This window comes from Anolis carolinensis, chromosome 4 (genome assembly GCF_035594765.1).
Source record: "Anolis carolinensis isolate JA03-04 chromosome 4, rAnoCar3.1.pri, whole genome shotgun sequence".
NCBI classification, from domain to species: domain Eukaryota; kingdom Metazoa; phylum Chordata; class Lepidosauria; order Squamata; family Dactyloidae; genus Anolis; species Anolis carolinensis.
The window spans coordinates 47728811-47748048 of record NC_085844.1 but is presented as its reverse complement, the minus strand read 5'-3'; the positions used below and the strand labels follow the sequence as shown (position 1 = coordinate 47748048).

The 19238-nt window shown below is 37.1% G+C and overlaps 1 protein-coding gene across 1 annotated transcript in view; it reads right to left on the bottom strand.

Moving 5' to 3' along the window:
* Positions 1-1014: 1014 nt before the first annotated feature.
* The window catches only part of atp6v1h (ATPase H+ transporting V1 subunit H), a 41474-nt gene continuing 23250 nt past the window's right edge, over positions 1015-19238 (bottom strand). The window contains exons 8-14 of the mRNA XM_003224307.4: positions 17344-17441; positions 14641-14833; positions 11867-12045; positions 10053-10178; positions 8921-9022; positions 7231-7344; positions 1015-1382 (exon numbers count right to left, since the gene is read on the bottom strand). Of these exons, the coding sequence (XP_003224355.1) occupies positions 1322-1382; positions 7231-7344; positions 8921-9022; positions 10053-10178; positions 11867-12045; positions 14641-14833; positions 17344-17441 (873 nt within the window). The 3' untranslated portion in view covers positions 1015-1321. The remainder of the gene's footprint in view (positions 1383-7230; positions 7345-8920; positions 9023-10052; positions 10179-11866; positions 12046-14640; positions 14834-17343; positions 17442-19238) is intronic.

Genomic DNA, 19238 nt, shown 5'->3' with positions numbered 1-19238 from the left:
TCATTCAAGTCCAAAAAAGACATGCCAGTTCAGTCTTAATAGTAGCCTAAACTTATTTCATAGCCCAAGTTTGGATAAACCCATTCAACCAAATGCTGAATGATAACTCAATACTTATACACATCCCATTGGTTGGCTAGGAATATCAACTAAATTCAGGCATGTAAGCTTATCTTGGGATTTGACTTGGTGCAACATAGTTGGAATTGTAGTGGCCTGGATTACTAGAAGTTGAAAGAATGCAGATAGTAAGGTCCAAAATTATACTTGAGAATCATACACTTTGCATACATAACATAGAGGAAGGAAACAAGAAAACAATGTGAAATGTTACACAGATAAAGCAGAAATAGATTAAGCAAACTAGAACAAATGTAGGTTAAATTCATACAATTCCAGCCAAATGGAAAACAGTATTATAGAGAAGGTAGTGACACAAAAAGAAAACAGAAGTGTGTGTGTGGGGAGGGGGGATATATTTGCAAAAAAAGCTTTAAAATTTGGCAAATCTGAGCAGGCCTCTGAAGGATGTCACATGACTACTATCTCTTCTTGTTACCATTGCTGCTGTTTCATAAGGAGGTTTAGCATACCTCACTATTTGAATAAAGAGACTACTAAACTGCTTAAGTTATGGGCTACAATGTCTGTAGCTTGCGATTATAATAACCTAATAATAAACTTCTTTCCTTTAGGCAGCTAGGACAGCACTTCTATATCAACTTCTCCAGACATAGGTTTAAATGGGAACTCATTTTCAGGCAGACTTGTGTAGAGTTGCAAGAATGATCCATGATGTTCTACTTGATATTTTAAAGGCACATTTGTTCATTAATTTAACAATAATATGCCATATCTCTGCAGATATTATACTGTTCAGGGAATTGAGAAATTGGTCTTTCATTAGGCTCACGCAGCTTTTACAAAACACTCTTTGAGAAAATTAATAAAACCATAATTTTCCAAAGTGAATACAATTCGCTGCAGGTGGAGAAAAACAATCAAGACAAACAGTTGATGATATGGAATGATTATATTTTAATTCATTTTTCTCCCTTCCCTCCCAAAAGACAATAAATACATAAAATAAAGGCAGCACATATTATCTATATTTTTTAGATTTGCAATACAGAAGGAATGAAGCTAACAAACTGTCAGCAATGGCTTACTAGACAATAAGATTCACTCCAGATATTTTGAAAGAAATCTACACAACAGCAGGAGAGGCTGTGAGGAAATTGTGACCACATTATTTTTTCTTATTTGAACTTCAGGTTAGCTCCAGTTACTCCTGTTACTCCCACCAAAGGAAAGTGGTTTCTCAGCTTCGGGCTGTTGCTGTTTGAGGCTGCTCGGACTGTAGCTGCTTTCCAAGGTACTCCCTGAAAGACCACAATAGGAAGGGGGAAAGAAGAGTCGGATTATAAAAAGCAGCTGCACTGAATTTTCAAGAAAATAGTACTGAATGCAATTTCCAAAACAAGCATTTAATTTTCTGCTTGTCAGTTTGGCTTTAGCCAGTTGAGAAATATCTGAAGATGGAATTATAAAAATCTAATACCTGAACAATAACCATTGAAGATTATACCAACAAGGGGATTTCATTGGGTTTTATGTGATATATTTAAATTTTTCTGCACATCACATGAAGTGCCCAGAAGCTGAACTGGCTCATAAAATCTAACCCCACTGAATATCCTCTACAATAGGGCTCCTCAAACTTTTCAAACAGAGGACCAGTTCACGGTTCCTCAGACTGTTGGGGGGGGGGGTGCAGATTATAGTTTGGGGGGAAAATGAACAAATCCCTATGCACATTGCACATGTCTTATTTGTAATGCAAAAAAATAAAAGAACGATACAATATTTAAAATGAAGAACAATTTTAACCAACATAAACTTAACAGTATTTCAATGGGAAGTGTGAGCCTACTTTTGGTTGATAAGATAGTCAAGTTAATTTGGATTATTGCTGTTGTATGACTTCAAGTCATTTCAGACTTAGGGCAATCCTGTGTCTAAAGTTTAGGGCGGTGGCAGGGTAAATGACCTTGGAGGGCCGCATTCAGCCCACAGGCATTAGTCTGGAGACCTAAAATGTCTGAACATTTTGAGAAGATTGGCCTATGTTGTCTAGCACTAGCCCTCAAGGATTTTAAGAAGAAGCCCTTTATTGTCTGGAGATGTTTGAACCTGAACCCAGGATTTTCTATAAAAAATATGTTCTGTTCTACTGAGCAAGTACAGAAGCCCTAATCAGCAGCTCACCTCTCACTGTTGTTCAACTATGTTCTGGCTTATTTATTTCATGTCAAAAGCATTGCATAACAAATACATTTTTAAAATGATGGAAAAAAAACAGGAAATCACAAGCAACTAAATAGTTTTAGACCAAAAGCGGGCTTATTCAACAACTAAACGGACTCTCAGGCACTCTAAAACGAAACTGTCCCATTTGTTCAGCTTTTTTTTTTACTTTGTTATTACTTCTCACTGTGTTCAGCTGAGTTTGATAAAGGATCAAAATTCAACAGATTCTAATAGGTGTTTAGACGGAGTAATGAAGACAAGGGCTCTTCTGCCTCACCATGAAACTTTGGGAAAGGCAGAACAGCTACAACTTCCTTGGCATATTACCTTTCAAACTTAAGATAATGAAATTAAGGAAGCACTATGCAAGGGATCTGTGGTAATCACTTGTGTATCCTCCTCCCAAAGCCACCCCCAAAATTGCACACAATGGTCTCAGGCTTTAGGAAGAGATACATTAAATCTGCAAATAATCAAATCCATGAATGCCAAAACCACAAATGTTGCCGGGGGGGGGGGGGGGGGGACAGGACGGGACTTTAGTGTAATGTGGAAGGATGGACAAAAACAGTTCAAAGAAAGTGACTAGTTTATTTTGAAAAAGCAAAACTGTTTTGTCTGAAAGAGCTCTTCCACAGAAAGCAACATAGTTAAATGTGCATTTTGTCTTACAAGTTACTAAGATTAGAATTCAAGATCAAAACTCTACCAAGCTTGGCCGTATAACTATACTTACTTCACTGTGTGGGCAGTGCTATTTATGGAACTGTCACAATTGCTACAAAATGTGAGTTATTAAGTGAAAGATGATTTGATGATCCTGCCAATCGCCAGAGAAAAGATGCAAGTCACAGTGAGAAATTTATTGACGGAGAAATAATCACAATGTTCTGTGCTTTTTATATTGCAATTTTTATGACCATGGAGAATGAAATCTAGAGACACAAAAGGGACTGAGACTCCCAAAAGGGAGATGGTAAAAAGCAATGGTCCAAAAGCTAATGAGTAACATTCAATTTATAACACGATGTTTCAAATTTATTTAAAAAGTAAACCATGGGCAAGATTTGAGGAAGTGACAGAAGCAATTACAATGTTTGAGGGTGAAGTTTAGTGGAAGGACTGCTATCTAGAAAGGGAAATGTTTGAAGCTACTGAGGAAAGTTCCTTCTATACTGCTTTTTCTAATCAATAACAGTAATTACAACTATTAATTCTTTTCTCCAAAAGTTGGTCTCAAAGCCACTTATAAATGAAAATGCAATGTACAGTAGTTAATGAGTGTGTGTGCCTTGAAATAACCTGCTAACTTATGGCAACCCCATGGACTTCTTAGAGCTTTCTTAGGCAGGAACTGACTTTGCCATTGCCTTCCCCCTGAAATATAGCCTACTTAGTATTATCTTGCAGTCTCCTTTCAAAATACTGACCAGACCTGACCCTCCTTACTTTCCAAGATCAGATAGGATCTGATGCTTTCAGGGCAGTTAAAACACGTCAACTGTCAACATTAAATGAACTTAAACAACATTTTGAAACAATTTAAATCATAAAGCTAAATAAAGAGCAGCTTAAAAACAGCACAATAAAAACAGTACACAGCACCCTCTAGAAGTCTTTTCTTTAAAAAGTTCCAGCACACAAAAGCAAGCCTTTGCTTTCCACCAGAAGAATTTTAGACCCTTGTGGCAACTACTGAGAACACTGCCTTTAGCCAGGAAGACCATGCAGCCCATCAGATATTGACAACAATTCCCAGCATTTCTCACGAATTGGTTACATTGGCTTTTTTGGCTGATGGGGGCTACAGTTGAATAATAGCTAGAAGACATATCTTGGCCATCTCTTATCTAGGGTCTAAGAATCACTTCACAATCAGATCAGCTTGACAACTTGTAAAAGAGTGATGTGGTCTCTGTTTTGGGACCAGTTTTAGTTAAGAGCTGACCTTTAATCAGTAGATTGCAATCGCTCTGTCATCCCTTCCTACTCAACCTTTGGGTGAGTAATCATCCCTCTACCCACCATTCCTTGTTTTTTCAGCTAGACAGGATTGCATGCCTTCTGAAAATGTACAGAGATTTGGGGGGACATCAAGGTATTATCTACATTAAATCTGTTCCCTTCTACTTGGTTGAGGACACGAGAAACTTCTCAAGTATGCATGGGCCAACAATGTGGAATTATAGTGGACAGGTAATGTGAGCAGTGAATTATTCTTCCTCAACAATAACTTTTTAGAAGCCCATCTTTATTATTTTTACCAAGGAACAGAATGGTGGTAATGGCCTATGCTAGCCAAATGCATACTACTCAGGATAGATAAGATTTTTCTATAGCTTATACATCTTATAAAGTATATCTGTATAAAGAGATTGTGCATGAAGGAGATAAGCTACTGATGAGTTTGAATCACAGGTAAATTGTCTTAAATGACCAATAGTATTAACAAAACTACTCTTTCATAAAGGCTTTTTTCATTCTTCCTGCAAATGACATAATCAGATATTTTAACAAAATTGATCCTCAATAGGATATCTAGGGAATGGGATCAAGGCATAAATTATGACTCCTACCAGAATGAGGACTCAAGGTATGCCTGAAGACAAAATACATCAGCTATGCTGAGGAAGTCTCCCCATGGATCAAAGTAAAACAATGCTTTACAAGATGAGGTGCAAAGCATTAGCCCTTAACTCAATGTTTTAAACCTCCACTGCTACTTTTGAAAACAGCCACTCATGTCAAATCAAATATGTCAGGATAAAGCAAATGAAATATATCAGAAGATGTAACAAAAGCACTGGAGCAACAAGAACACAAGAAAAAAATGACCAGAATGTGGCTTCAGATTGCTGTACCAGTTTAATTACCCTAAAAAGCTATTTCAGACTTACCACATTTGAAAGCAAGCTCATGTCCTATAATTTTATATACTGAGTGTCAAAGTAGGAATATTTACAGAGGTATGACACGTATGAGACACTGTCAAAATCATATACTCAAGATGAAGGACACATTATACTATCAACCATGATTTTCCACAGACATTGTTTCAAATGGGGAGAAGAGGTAGAGTTGGGTATTATTAACACATTGCTGACACCAAACCCCAAAACGCTAGATGACCTCTCTCAGCAGTTTCATGTAGATGTTCAACAGTTTGATGGGGGGACAAAATAAAACCCTAAGATAGCCTAAAACCCAGTGATCAGGGCATTGAACAGGAGTCCTCCAGTACAAACTTATGAGTTTGTGCCTCTAAGAAAGACTAGGGAAATGGCATTGTTAGAAGAGGTCACCCAGAGTTTCGGGCTTTGGTGTCAACAATTTTCCAATGACACCCAATTCCACCTATCCTTCCCATTTGAAACAATGTCTATTGTCAGTCATGGACAAACAAACTAAAAATGCATCCAGACAAATCAAATATGCACCTAGTCAATTCAAAGGTATATGAAGGTATGGAGACTCTGTCAGTATTCTATAGGGTCATACCCCTCCTTAAATCTCAGGCGCAAAGCCTGGGTGCTCTCCTAAACTCAACTCTGAGCCTGGATGCTAAGATTATAGCAAAAGCCAAGAGTGCAGTTCCACACCTAAAACTAGTTGCCAGCTGTGCCTATTCCTTGAAACATTAGATCTGGTTTCAGTGACACATGCTTTAATTACATCTAGTTTGGGTTACTGTAATGCATTCTATGTGGGGTTGCTGTTAAAGATTAATACCAATTAACATATAAGTGCTTAACCATTTCAGTTGTCTCATCTGGCCCTGGAAATCTGCAAAAATGGCTCACTTTTGCCAGTAACAAAAATCACTGGGTAACCCCACTTGCAGAGATCTTATGTATCTTATGAAACCAAGACATTTTATAAACAATGAAAAAACGTTTTAACAAGAATAATTTTTTTCTCTTAAAGATTTACATGGAAGCATCTCACAACCTATGAGAAATATATCAATGGTGTCTATCATAAGTCCTCCTAATTGCTAGATGAAAAATAAGACACTCTAAGTACCAAGTAATAAAAGCAATCATATATATATATATATATATATATATATATATATATATATATTTCAGTTTAATTTCCTTTCATTGTTGAGCCTATGATTTGTTTGAAGAAAATTATGCTTTGAAAGCAAAAGAAAATCAATGCAACCCAAATCATTTACTTTGATATAAGTATTATTTAAAATTGCTAGGTTCATTCTAACAATCAATAGTTACCATTACAGTAGTATAAAACATTCATTTATGCTAAAACTGGAAGTAGTTTCAGGCCTTGTCAAGAGTTCTTGCAGTAACAAACACTTGACCCACTAATAAAGTATAAGCATCATTAGTGGTCCCTGACTATCCCTGGCAACAAATTCCACATTGCTGATATTATGGGGAACCCCACAATTCAAGGCCAACCGAGAACCAAATCCAAAGGATTATACAGTGTTGAAACAAATAAACAAAATCAAAGCATACAAGTGTAACCTATTCTGCTCTCCCCATCCTCCCAACACTACACAGGAAAATTCACTCCTCAGTCTGTTCCTAGTTTTCATATATTTTCTGAACCTAAAACTGCCAAGATAGTGCAAAAGTTATCAGATAAGGTCATCAATGCATGGCAGGGGGTTGAACTGGATGGCTTTCATGGCCTCTTCCAACTGTATGCCTTTATGATTCCGATATAGATTGACTTTTTTCTGTACACTGAACAACTGTTAATGTTTGGCCTTGATCCTAACGAGGACTGCAAAAAACATCTAACTGGTGGCAGACGGCCAACACACTACAGGCATCAAGTCTCCATTCCTACCACATATTTAAGATATATAATCATTAATGACATACACTTTGTGCATTGCAATAAGAATTCATTCTGTCAGCACTTAAGTACAAGTTAACCACTACATACCAGTTGTGAACCATCAGCTTCTGCACAGCAAGCAAAGCATTATAGCGAACCTGCTGGTCTTCATGATGCATGTGGTTCATGACAAGCTGTTTTCCACCAAGCTGTTCAATCACACTAAAAGAGAAAGGGAAGAAAACATATTAGAAGAAAGTTTGTGACATGGGTGTGTTTAAAGAATTTTGTACAAGGCTTTCTTCTTATTTCTACTTCTGATTATTAGTGGGCATCAACATTTCACTATGCAACTTTAAAAAGTGGCACATTTCTAAGTATCTGTAATACACTTCTGATATTCAAACACCATTGAAGTTTTCTAGAACTGTACACCTTGTAACAAGATAGCAAATCTTATATTGGCCTCTTTATTCTGTTACATCACTATCAGCAGAAGCAAATATTCCTCATGTGGTGCATTTTACTATAAGGCGCTCCTCTCTAAGGGCAGTATAAACAGCTGCCAGAAAGATGAACTTTTCCATCCTAACCACTCATTAGCTTCCCTGCATTTTTATGCTATACAGAAACTACCACATTAAAACATAATACAATTACAAGAAATCTATAAAGTCTATCAGTAAAACAATGCAGCAACTGTAGTTAAAAAACCCAACCTCAGCAGCCAGTCAGATGCTGAACAGAAAGATCTTTGTCTTAAGGCAGAAGGAGAAAGTTCCATATCCCAGAGAGAGATACCAATAAATCCCCATTTATTTGTTTCCCACCCACCCCTCTCTCTCTCCTGGTTCTTTGTACTATCTTAAAAATAAGAGCAGACTCATATGGGAAAATATGCTCTTTCAAAAATTGTATGAAGTTAGGCCCTATTTTTGGAATCTAAAAAATATGTGATACTGCTCAGTCTGTGAAATAACAGATGGTAATGAATGAGACAGCAAGCATGACACTACTGATGTGCTTTGAAAAGAGAACTAGAACACTTATGATCATCCCCCAAAATAATAAATATTATGGGCATTTTAAAAAATCAGTTGTGAACCAAAATGCCTTATGTATTGTGCACAGGCCCTATGTTTTGTGTTGTTTCATGAAGCCAGTACTTTCAATTTCTGTAAAGTATCAGCATTTAATAAAATAATAATAATGAAACTTTATTTGTTTTCCGCCCTATCTCCCTGAGGGGACTCAGGGCGGATTCCAACATACAATGGCAAACATTTAATGCCTACGTAAACAAATAAATATTGACATAAAATCCCAGGTGTAGGTGAACTACAACTCCAAAACTCATGGTCAATGCCCACCAAACCCTTCCAGTATTTCCTGTTGGTCATGGGAGTTCTGTGCCAAGTTTGGTTCAATTCCATCGTTGGTGGAGTTCCGAATGCTCTTTGATTGTAAGTTAACTATAAATCCCAGTAACTACAACTGGAGAGAATGGATTCCGGGCGGGCGATCCTCTCCTTCTCAAAAGCCAAGACAGTCACCAGGGTCTTATACAAAATCCATAGTACAATAAGACTGTCTATATGGTATACATCTGAATCATCCTTAGTTAACTTCTTAAAATGACATTTAAATGTCATTTTAGAATCTTAAGGGATGTTGATGAGTTTGCATAGGAATTGAAGATACTGCTTCATCTAATCGAGCTTAACCCCAGTCACAAAACATAAAAAATAGCTGTGTCATTCCAACTTGATGCCAAATCAAGGTACAGATGCTTCCATACCGTTTCCCTCGAGGATAGTGTCGGACATATTCTCCCACGTCGTGAGCCGCCACAGCCAATACCTGAGGGTCATCAGATACCTCCAGAAGCTTTGTCAAAATTCTGTAATAGGATTGCAAGTAAAAAGTTAAAGCACCAGTTTTCTTAAACTATCTGATTGGGCGACAGCAGTGTCCCCAATGTGCCAGGGACCAATGCCCAGATTGTGCTCATTGGTTAGAAATATTTATTTCCTGGAAACTTATCATGGAGAAGCAGTCAATGGATCTCAAACTAGCACTGGTCCACAGACCACCAAATTAGAGTAGTACTGATTTATATGGTTATTCCAGAAAAAACAACTCAGAAACTCGAAATGATGGTGAAGAAATTAATTATTTGAATTACCACAAAAAATGATTTCACAACACAATCCTATGCACATTTACACAGAAGCAAGTGCAATTGAGTCTAGTAAGCTTCTTCTCAACAAAGTGGGTGTAGGTTTGCAATCTTAGTCTCTTCATGTTAATAAAAGTATATACAGGGCATTCAGAGCTAAGCTTCTCAAAAATCACAAAACATGTGTGCTGCAACAGACCTGAAAAGGAACTTGGTTGATATTATGCTCCATTAGAGCTTCCAGGGATCTGGGGAAGGATCACACAAGACTTCAAATGCTTTATATACTCCTGTTATTCCAACTTGTTAACATCGACCTCCTGACTATCAATCCTGTATGTAATGAATTTTGGCTTATTGTTATTTTGAAAGCCTGAGAATATTGCTGTTAAATTATGTTGAATTGCAACTCCCAATTAGCATGTCCTGTGCCTAAATATAATAGGGGCTGTAATCCAGAATTTAGTTGGTCTCATTCTAAAAGTAATCAGGTTCAAATGAATCATTGATATAGAACAGAATACATTTTCAAGAGAAGACACTGAATGCTCTAACAGGCAAATCTAAATAGGGTGAACATTTTTTTGTTTAGATCCCATATTGTATTTAAGTATTTTTGTAACAAAATGAAAATACTGTCCCTCTACCTTGTGTACATATTGTAAACTGAACTTTGGCAATACCCGAAGCAATACAGTCTTTACAATTGGCAGGTACAAAATTAAAGGGGAAGGGAATGAGAATAACTTACTTCAACAGTTCATAATTCTTCTCATTTAACCTTATAGCATTTTCTCGCCAGAATTTCTCAGATTTGTGAACAGGACTCCATTCTAGCCTTCCTGATTTAAGCTCAGAACTATACTCATCAAATGAACTGCAGAATAAACAGAAGATGAGATTGAAGAACATATCTGGAGTTCAAAAACAATGTTTGCATTAGTCATACCATACAACAAGGTGATATTTAGTTTTGTACATTTCAAGTGGGAGAAATAATCCTTTTAAAGCTTTTGCTACAGTAAGAAGCTTTATAAGGCTTACTGCAGAAACAACAGGTGCCACTTACAATCATGGTTATGAGCACATATACGATAAATATGATAACATCCTAAATTCACTAACATACTTTTTTATTATTGCAATAACTACTGTAAGTTTCATCTGTTTCCGTTTTAAAGGGGCAAAGCTTCCTTTTAGGGAATAAATAACACCAATCTGCCTATCTATAATACGCATCACGATGTCAGCATTTTATTTACTTCAGTCTCCTTTCCAAATCTGCACTGAATTATTCTAAAGATTTTATATTCTTGGACTTATTCTAAAGATTTTATATTCTTGGATGAGGTGGATCTCAGGACAGAAATTATATCAAATCCCAGAATCTCAGAAAGTAAATCTGTAGCACAAAGTATACTTATTCTCTTTAACAGGAAAAGGAAACACCTTAATCAAAGTTGGGCTCCATATAGCTTTCCAGATGCTAATCGACTCTAGTTCCTATCAAACCCTGATGACCTATAAATGGAGAAAGATTACGAATGTAATGTGTTTATCCCTAAATACAGGGTCTGTCATCAGTATGACTCAGCCAGATAAGATCACGGAGTAGAAGATCACAAAGGTTTATTTTGGCTGCACAAAAAAGGTGTTTGTGACTTAGGACCATACAACCAGCAGAAGTGCAATGTGGACCAGGCCCTACATTCAGGAATAACAATATCTATCAGCATTTTGACATCTATAGGCACCACTTCTACTAGTATCAACTTTATTCATTACAGTCTTGTCCTAAACTGGTCATCTTAGTTTATTGTAAAATATATCACTGGGAGAGGGAGCAAAATGGTGAAAAATGAACAGCTTTTTGTCTTATCTTGACAGATAGTCATTTTAAAAAGTGGGACTGTTGTCCCAAGAAAGTGAGATTCAGTTTATCACTTTCTATAGAGAGACTACTATAAAAGAGTAAACTCTCTTACTCTGTTATCATGTGCTAGAGCCCTAGGAAAGATGCTTGCCTTCCTAGGTCTTGGTACCAGCTTTAGAAAATGGGTGCATTGTGATCTTAATATCCTATAGGATCTTATTTTAGGTTAGATGCATGTTCAGATTGAAAAGCTTATGCTATTTTTAAATGCCTGCCAAATTCCAGTGATTACAACAGTGATGCATTGCTTTTTGTAAATAAAACATTACTGTGTAATTACATAAGATAAGAGGGCATCTCCCATATAGACGTCTAAGCAAGGTCTACTTGTGATGGTTAAAAGTGACAGCTATTAATCTGTGTTCCTTTCATGGATTATAAGAGGGAACTCCAGAGGTACAAAGCAGGTAGTCATATGTTAGCATTATTTTTAAAAGACTTTTTGATCCTAGAGATTTGCACATTTATTTCTTTCAAACAGTTCAAAATTTGCAGCATCTGAAAAGTATGGTTAATATAGCTAAGCTATCTGCCCAATAACTAGGATTTTATTTCATCTTTACAAATGGTTAGCATACCTTTACATACTAAATGCTGCTTTGAACAAAAATATTTCCTAAAATAATATTCACCTGAGATCCTGGACACTCTCCCCAAGTTTATCCAACAGGAACTTGATATCCTCACTTATGTCTTCATCATCATATTTTTGTTGTTCCAAGTTCTCTAGCTGCTTTAGAACTTTGCACTGGATCATGGCAAGGGCATACTCCTGTCGGGTTTCCCTTTCAGTAGACTTCTCTAAAAGGTTCTGGGAAGTGAAGAATAAAGGACCCCAACTACAATCAGTTAAAAAAAATGATTACAGCATCCTCTGCAAAGGCTTTGAGATTCTCAGTAAGATCTCCAATCTTGCCTTTTGATTAAAGTATATAGCTTCAATCCACTTATTCAATTTGTCATTGTTGAGTTCAATTGCTGAGCTATCATCCTAATTTTGAATATTCTTCTAGAAATAATCTAACAAGCTGCTAGAAACATATGGCTTTTAGAAAGCTGTACTGCCAAAAAGGAATTAAATTTCAGTTAAATATATAAAATTTAATTATGGTATGAGGAAGAGTGATAGCAATTAACTTTTAAAAATTAAGGCATGAATGAGGAAGTTACAAGAGCTGCATAACACTGAGATGACTACCTGGTCTAAGCTCCGTCCATGCTCAAGAAAGCTGCATGAACAGGCCAAGGAACACAGGCAAGATGGTAGTTTACTCAGCTGAAACCTCCTCTCCAACATGAGCTAACTACTCTGTTAAGCACCAAAAATATGTTTGTCATCTCTTCTGATAAAGGCCCCCATTACTGTTTGACCAACAATATTCTGACCAACAATACTGAAGTGAAAATAGTGGGGATTCCTTAAAATCCAGCAGAACTAGGATCAAATAAGCATGGCACTGATCATGTGATGTCATATGAATAACTGATTCATCCCAAATCAATGCAGAAGGGGAGCAACCCATCCAGAACTGGATTAGAAATAGGGAAGCTTTAAACAATTGTTGCAGGGGAGATCATGATTGCAACAAAAATGGAAGAGTTCAAGTCCTTCTGATTGGATCACAATCATTGCCATCAAAACATTACAGATCTCCTTTTTGTACTAGCCTTTACCTCACTACTGGATCACTTTCTATCAAAATGCATGTGTTTAGTGCAGAACAAAACAGAGCATCACATCCAGCAGCTGAAACAGTGGACACAGGTGTTCTCTCACTGTCAGACTCTTGGATATCTTGCAAACTACTGAAAATTGAGTCTTCTTCACTGTCTTTCTGCTGCAGATTCTTCTCAACCCTATTTTTCCAATGATTTCAGCTCTAGTCCCACAATCCGTGGTTCCTTCCAACTCTATGGTTCTATCAGAAGGATCTGACTGTGATGACTCATGGGCCTTGTAGTCCCGCTCCTAGTGTCCCTGTGGCAGATGAGGATGAAAACATGGGGTTTTCTCCGGATCAACCACAGCCGGAATCCTTTCAGATGCCTGATGTTGATGTTTTTGCCCAAGAAGCAATTAAAAAAGACCTTGAGCAATCCTCGCCTCCTTTTGCCAGGAGACAGTCCTATACTGTGGAAAGGAGAGAAAGGGAGCAGATTCGCAGGAGTCTGAGAATCGCAGCTAAACAAGACACTGATTAGCCATGCTTCCCTTGGGAAAATCTAGGGAGTCTCACATCTGGAGAAAGCTGGGTTTTGTTTTCCGTTCTCTAGGGAAAGAGAACGCTGGACACCTGCTTGGCGGGAAAACGAGACCCAGATATAGGTGCCTGGCACGGTTGGTTCAGTGCCGAGTCAACAGAGCAGCTTCAGGAGTGATTTCGTGTTCCAGCCTAGTGTGGACTTCGCAAGTCCGCAACCCCAGCTTCCTTGCCTTGCCAATCCAAGTATTCAAGAACTGCCTTGTCTTTCCAAGTAATCAAGAATTGCCTCGCCTTGTTCCTAGCCACGGACCTTGCTCCAAGAATCAAGTTTTGCCCTCGTACTTTGTTGTGGTTTTTTACCTTGGACCCTGAAAGACCCTGGACGTTTTCCCCACACTATTGCCAAGCAATAGTGTGTGTTTCGGTTTGGGATTTAACTTTAAACTCTAATATCATTTATTGGACTAAACATTTCTGGACAATATTTGACCTCATTGGATAGGTCTGCTTCTGGACTATATTTTCTACTTGTTTTTATTATTCTTATATATTTCCTTAATAAAGATATTAGTTATTGGCCTCCGTGTTTGGTTCTTGGTGCTCCGTTGCCTAGGGCGTGACACTGACTTATTTCCATTCTTCCTGTTGTCTTCTCCTTGAGTCTTTACATCTTGAATTTCATTGGGAACACCACCTTTTATGCATCCTAGTAAACTCAACAATCTTAATCCTTCCCTTGGATGGACACTTTTCAAGAAGGTTGGTAATCCTCTCCTCTCCCAGAGTGGTTGAATCTGGAAGTCTTCATTCATATAAATAGCTAGCATTAGATCTGGCCTGACAATCACTCTCTGGCAGTTGAAAAGCCAGCAACAGCCACTCAACTCATTAAAAATTTATCTGAAATGCTGAACTCAAAGAACTTTTCCCATGCCTTTTCTGGTTGGTTCTTTAAATGTAACTGTGGCCATTATACACCAGTTAATGTTGTAGTAACACTCTGCTGCACATCAGGGCTGCTTCTCTGTGTGATTCTGCTCCCAATGTCCAATGAAGCCCATCCACCATCTTTCTTATGGCAGCTATTGCTGAGAAAACAAACAGCTACACAAATCCAAACTATGTTCCAGAATTTGCATAAAGATTTGCATCTAGGCTTATAGCAACATTGGCATTCATTCCAGATTATTTACATCACTTACCCGGAAAGCTGCCAGAATGATCCTGGTTACTTTCTCTTTTACAGATTCCTGAAGGATGTCAGAAAGGACTGGAACAATGTTATAACGCCGCAGATGCTCACACATCTGAGGACTAAATGCCAACAGCCACACAGAGAAAATCATTTGATACTGAAGCTGGAAGCCACATTTGTTACTCAGTACTCCCATAATACTGTAAGGGGAAAAGGAAAATGGAATAGACCATTAAAGAGAAGCCAAGCACCCACTATTTGTGACTCAAAGTGTCTGCAATCTTTTGAAATATCTGCAATCAAAATGAAGAAGGAAATCTAAAACTAAAATGCCACACATTTTGGTAGCCATTTGGAAGCACTTCAGTTCTAAGTACCAATTTACTCAGAATGTGTTCATATCAGACATTTTGCATTTGTAAAAGAAAGGGTTTTTGAATACACGCCCCATTATTTGGCAGCAGGTGGGCAATAAACAAAGACCATTATTTAGAAAGTCTGGAGCTTTCAGACTTTGAACAAAATGACAGCCCATAAGATGCCATAGTTTTGCTAAACTGACCTTAACACAGTGTTTAAAGAAGTAACATTTCTAAAATAATTCCCAGGTTTCTATATGACACTCAAGGATTAGTCTGACATAGGGAAGATTAATCAGAACTGTAACATTTACACGCAGTGAGCAGAAAAGTCATAAGATGGCAGCACATTACATATTGATCTCAACACAATCCAAACTATTAACTGTGAACAGACAGTCAAATAAATAAGATATTTCCCTTTATTTTTGGAAGTTCTGTAAAGTTAGTGGATCATCTGATTCATACATAACGGAAATGCAAGCACACAAAACATTTCTGAAAATGTTTTCAGTTAATTTCAGCCAGTGAAACATTAGATGCTATTGTTATTGAATTTATATTTCGCCTTTTCTCATAAGAGCTCAGGGAAGGTAATCGTGTAATGCTGGCACTACTATCAATCTTTCTGAGTTTGCAAAATACAATATACCCTAAGAGCTGGATTACTCGCTGCTGGCAACAGTTTGTCCTGTGCTTAGAAGGCAGTGAACTCAGTTGGTTTCAAGAAACTGGAGTAGTGTATGAAAGTATGACAAATAGTCTTCTGAGTTGCGGACATATCACAGCAGAGTTTTGAGAAGGATATCAAAGTATAATCAGTTCACAGACACCCAATTCCCATTCACAGCATGGAGGAATAAAACTTCACAAGTTGAAAGAGCCATTTACAATTCTCATGTTGGTCTTCCACTGTAATAGCATTTTACTGAAATTTCTCATTTTAAAAAGAACTTCTTTCTATGATAAACTACAAAACAGAGGTCTTTTGACAGATGGTGGTATCTTAGTAAATCTATTTTTTTCAGAACATTCATTCTGATTGTATTTGCTGCTAATATTTATTTCTTTTCTTGCACATTTGAAAAAAATGATACTTAAAAAGCCCAAACTTTTTGGTCTTTAAGGGAAATGTTCCAGGCTAATGATTGTTCTAGTTGCTTTTTTGTGAATTTACTACCCCCATCCACATCCCCCAACCCCACCCCCAATGCTAAGGTCAATTCAAAAAGGAATCAAAACTGCCAATATTGTAATTCCGTCAATCAGTGGGTTATTGTATATTTCTGGTTGATCAGGCTAAGAAGTGGTATTATGTAGCTTGTAAATTTATTCAGGAGACCTCTGGTGTCTTATTTTGTTACATTAAATAAAACCCAAAACATTACATCTGCTCTGTTATTCCTAACCACATGCTTGTTGATATCTCAAATAATTCCAAGCTTCTGTTTATAAAAACTATGCTAAAATTCCTCCCCAGTAAGATTTTTCTTAAGAAAACACTAAAGTACATCCCTGCTTTCACCCACAACATGATTCACCTCACCAGCATTTTGAATCTGGCTACAGCGACACTTTTCTAATAACAGCTCCTGCTCTGCTCTCCATTGCCCAATAAATGACCATGGAATAAGGACTACAGCAAATAAAATGCAAGTCCTGATGAGATATTTGTCATCATTGTGCAGTCTCAATAAAGAATTTCAACCCCTGCAATGCCCTAAAAAAAGACCAGAAATGATAAGTTGGACATATCCCATCTTAAGTTACTAGCAGAATGCCAGCAATTTGACTTTAACATAACTATCATGGCGCCCCTAAAGGGCAGATAAGTAATTACACAACAATCCCCCTTAAAAAAATACACACATTTAGTTCCATTTTTTCACAATTTAAAGCAAAGGAATGAGCTTTCACTTTTAGTCCTCTTATCTCCCTTCACCCTAAACGAAGCCAAGGGACAAAAATATGGCAAAATCTCCCTGTATCCTACAGGATACTTTTAAGTAGTTCTTTTCAATTGTTTGACGTATTTGGAGATCACAAGTTGCCCATACATGCTGTGAATACATTGCGACCAAACAGTTATTAAATGTCACTACCCCCTTTCATGGGTATAAAGGATTGTTTGGGAAGGTTAAAGAGTCTAAATCTTCTCTCTAAATGACTGTATCAAGAGTTCTCTTGGGCATGAGCATAACCCTATTTTAGGTCTGATATGTAAACCTTCTCCAAGACTTTAAAATATCAACAAAAATAGGCTCATCAAAATATAGAATGGTAGGTGATCACCAAGAAAATATAATAGGCAAATAATAAAAGTTTGCCTTTTGTTTCTAACAAAAACTTACCAGTTTACTCCATCTGATTCTACCCACGCAAAACGGTATTCATTTACTCGGAGCATCAACTGCAAACATCCAGCGACACACTGGACATACTGTGAACTCTACATGAAAAAAAAAGATACTGATAAAAATATTTTTAAAATCTTCGGCAAAAGTGTTGCAGTCAAATATGTAAGAACAATTATGAAGGTTCTGCTTATCTATAGATTTTTCATTACAATAAAGACAACAAGTGCCTGCAGTTATTACAAAGTTAGTTCCAGATTTTAGTACAAATAAAAAGAGTGCTGGTTGGACCATAGTATAGTTCAGTGAATGATGAAATTAAGTCATCAGTTGTTTAACACATTGATACTTTCACTCGAGTAGGTTGTGGATCCTAGTATACAATAACAGAAAACTTTCAACTCCGTCTCCAATGTCATTAACAACATATTTTCTGTTCTCTATAGTCCTCTCCTTCCTCGGGTAAATCTATCAGACACTTACTGGAAAAAAATACACCAGATGGTCAATACACAAGTCAAGGCCAAACCTTTCAAAATTTCTCCTGAAACAACATTTTCCAATAATACTCTGCACTAATGGAAACATTAACAGGTGAAATGAATCATCAACAAAAAACCAAAACAACAACTGAATACAGACAACTCTTAGAGTTCAGAAATAATATATCAGAACAAAATGTATCTTTGCTATTCCAAGGTTAAATTCAATCAACTATGGAAACTACAGACAATTTCTTAAGGCTCCATCTGTATCATCAAATATGCCTACCTCAAATTTCAAGAATTATCACATGCTGACATATAAGCAAGAATATGAAGCAGTGGTTTTAGCCCTAGATTCTGGAGACCAGGGCTCAACTCCCTGCTCAACCATGAAAACCCACTGAATGATCTTAGGTAAAATACTCTCTGCCACAGAAATCTCCATGTAACCCTACCTTTGGTCAGTGTAAGCCGGAAATGACGTGAAAGCACACAATAAAAAATTTACTACACTATCCATTTTTGTAAATGAGAATGGGAATTTACTTCACTAAGTTACTTCACTTAACTATTTGTTAGGTACTAGCAAACTTGATACATCACTAGATGTATTTCATGAGGCTGTCTATTTGCTGCTGGTTGGACATCATTTGGAGAGCTGTCCTCTCTCAAAGGTTAACACAGCACTTGAGCCTGGCAAAAGGACTTAGGAAATACAGAAACATTTAAAACCATTTAATTAGAAATGCAAACATTCTCGTACTCATGGTCCACAGGATGAATAGCTGAAACATTTTGAGAAGCACCACTTAAAACAGAGTAAACAACACAATACGGTCACATAACTCACTGAAGTCCTACTGAACGTTAGGTAGAAATACAGTAAGCAAGTTATTTTTGGAGTCCCCTAGCTCCTTCATATTTTTTTTAGGCAAGTTATATTTAAAAATCCATAGACCTTATTTCTTTGTTATGATGTTTTGTGTTTTGGGCACTATTTAAATGCTTTGTTTGTGATTATCTGCCCATGATTGCAACCAGTTGAGTTTTTCTGCGCTCTTAATCTATTGGTGCAACATGTGCATGTATTCTTATAAGCAAACAAAAACATGACAGCCTCAAGGCCATTACAGGACTGAACTTTTTCCAAGAAGTCCCTGAAATGCCAAAAGACATGTATGACATATAACAAGGAAATTAATACCAACAGCCTGAAACAGTATCAGCATTTGTTCTGCCATGAGAACACTAGTTAGGATGCTGAGTTAGAGCATTTCAACCTATTTACACAGGAAGATAGGCAGTAGCTCATTCTGCAATTCATGGCTGAAAGATCTCTTTCTTAAAAGGCTGAAAGTATTTCTGATCTGCATTGCTGGGGGTGGAGAATTTAATCGTTCACAGCAC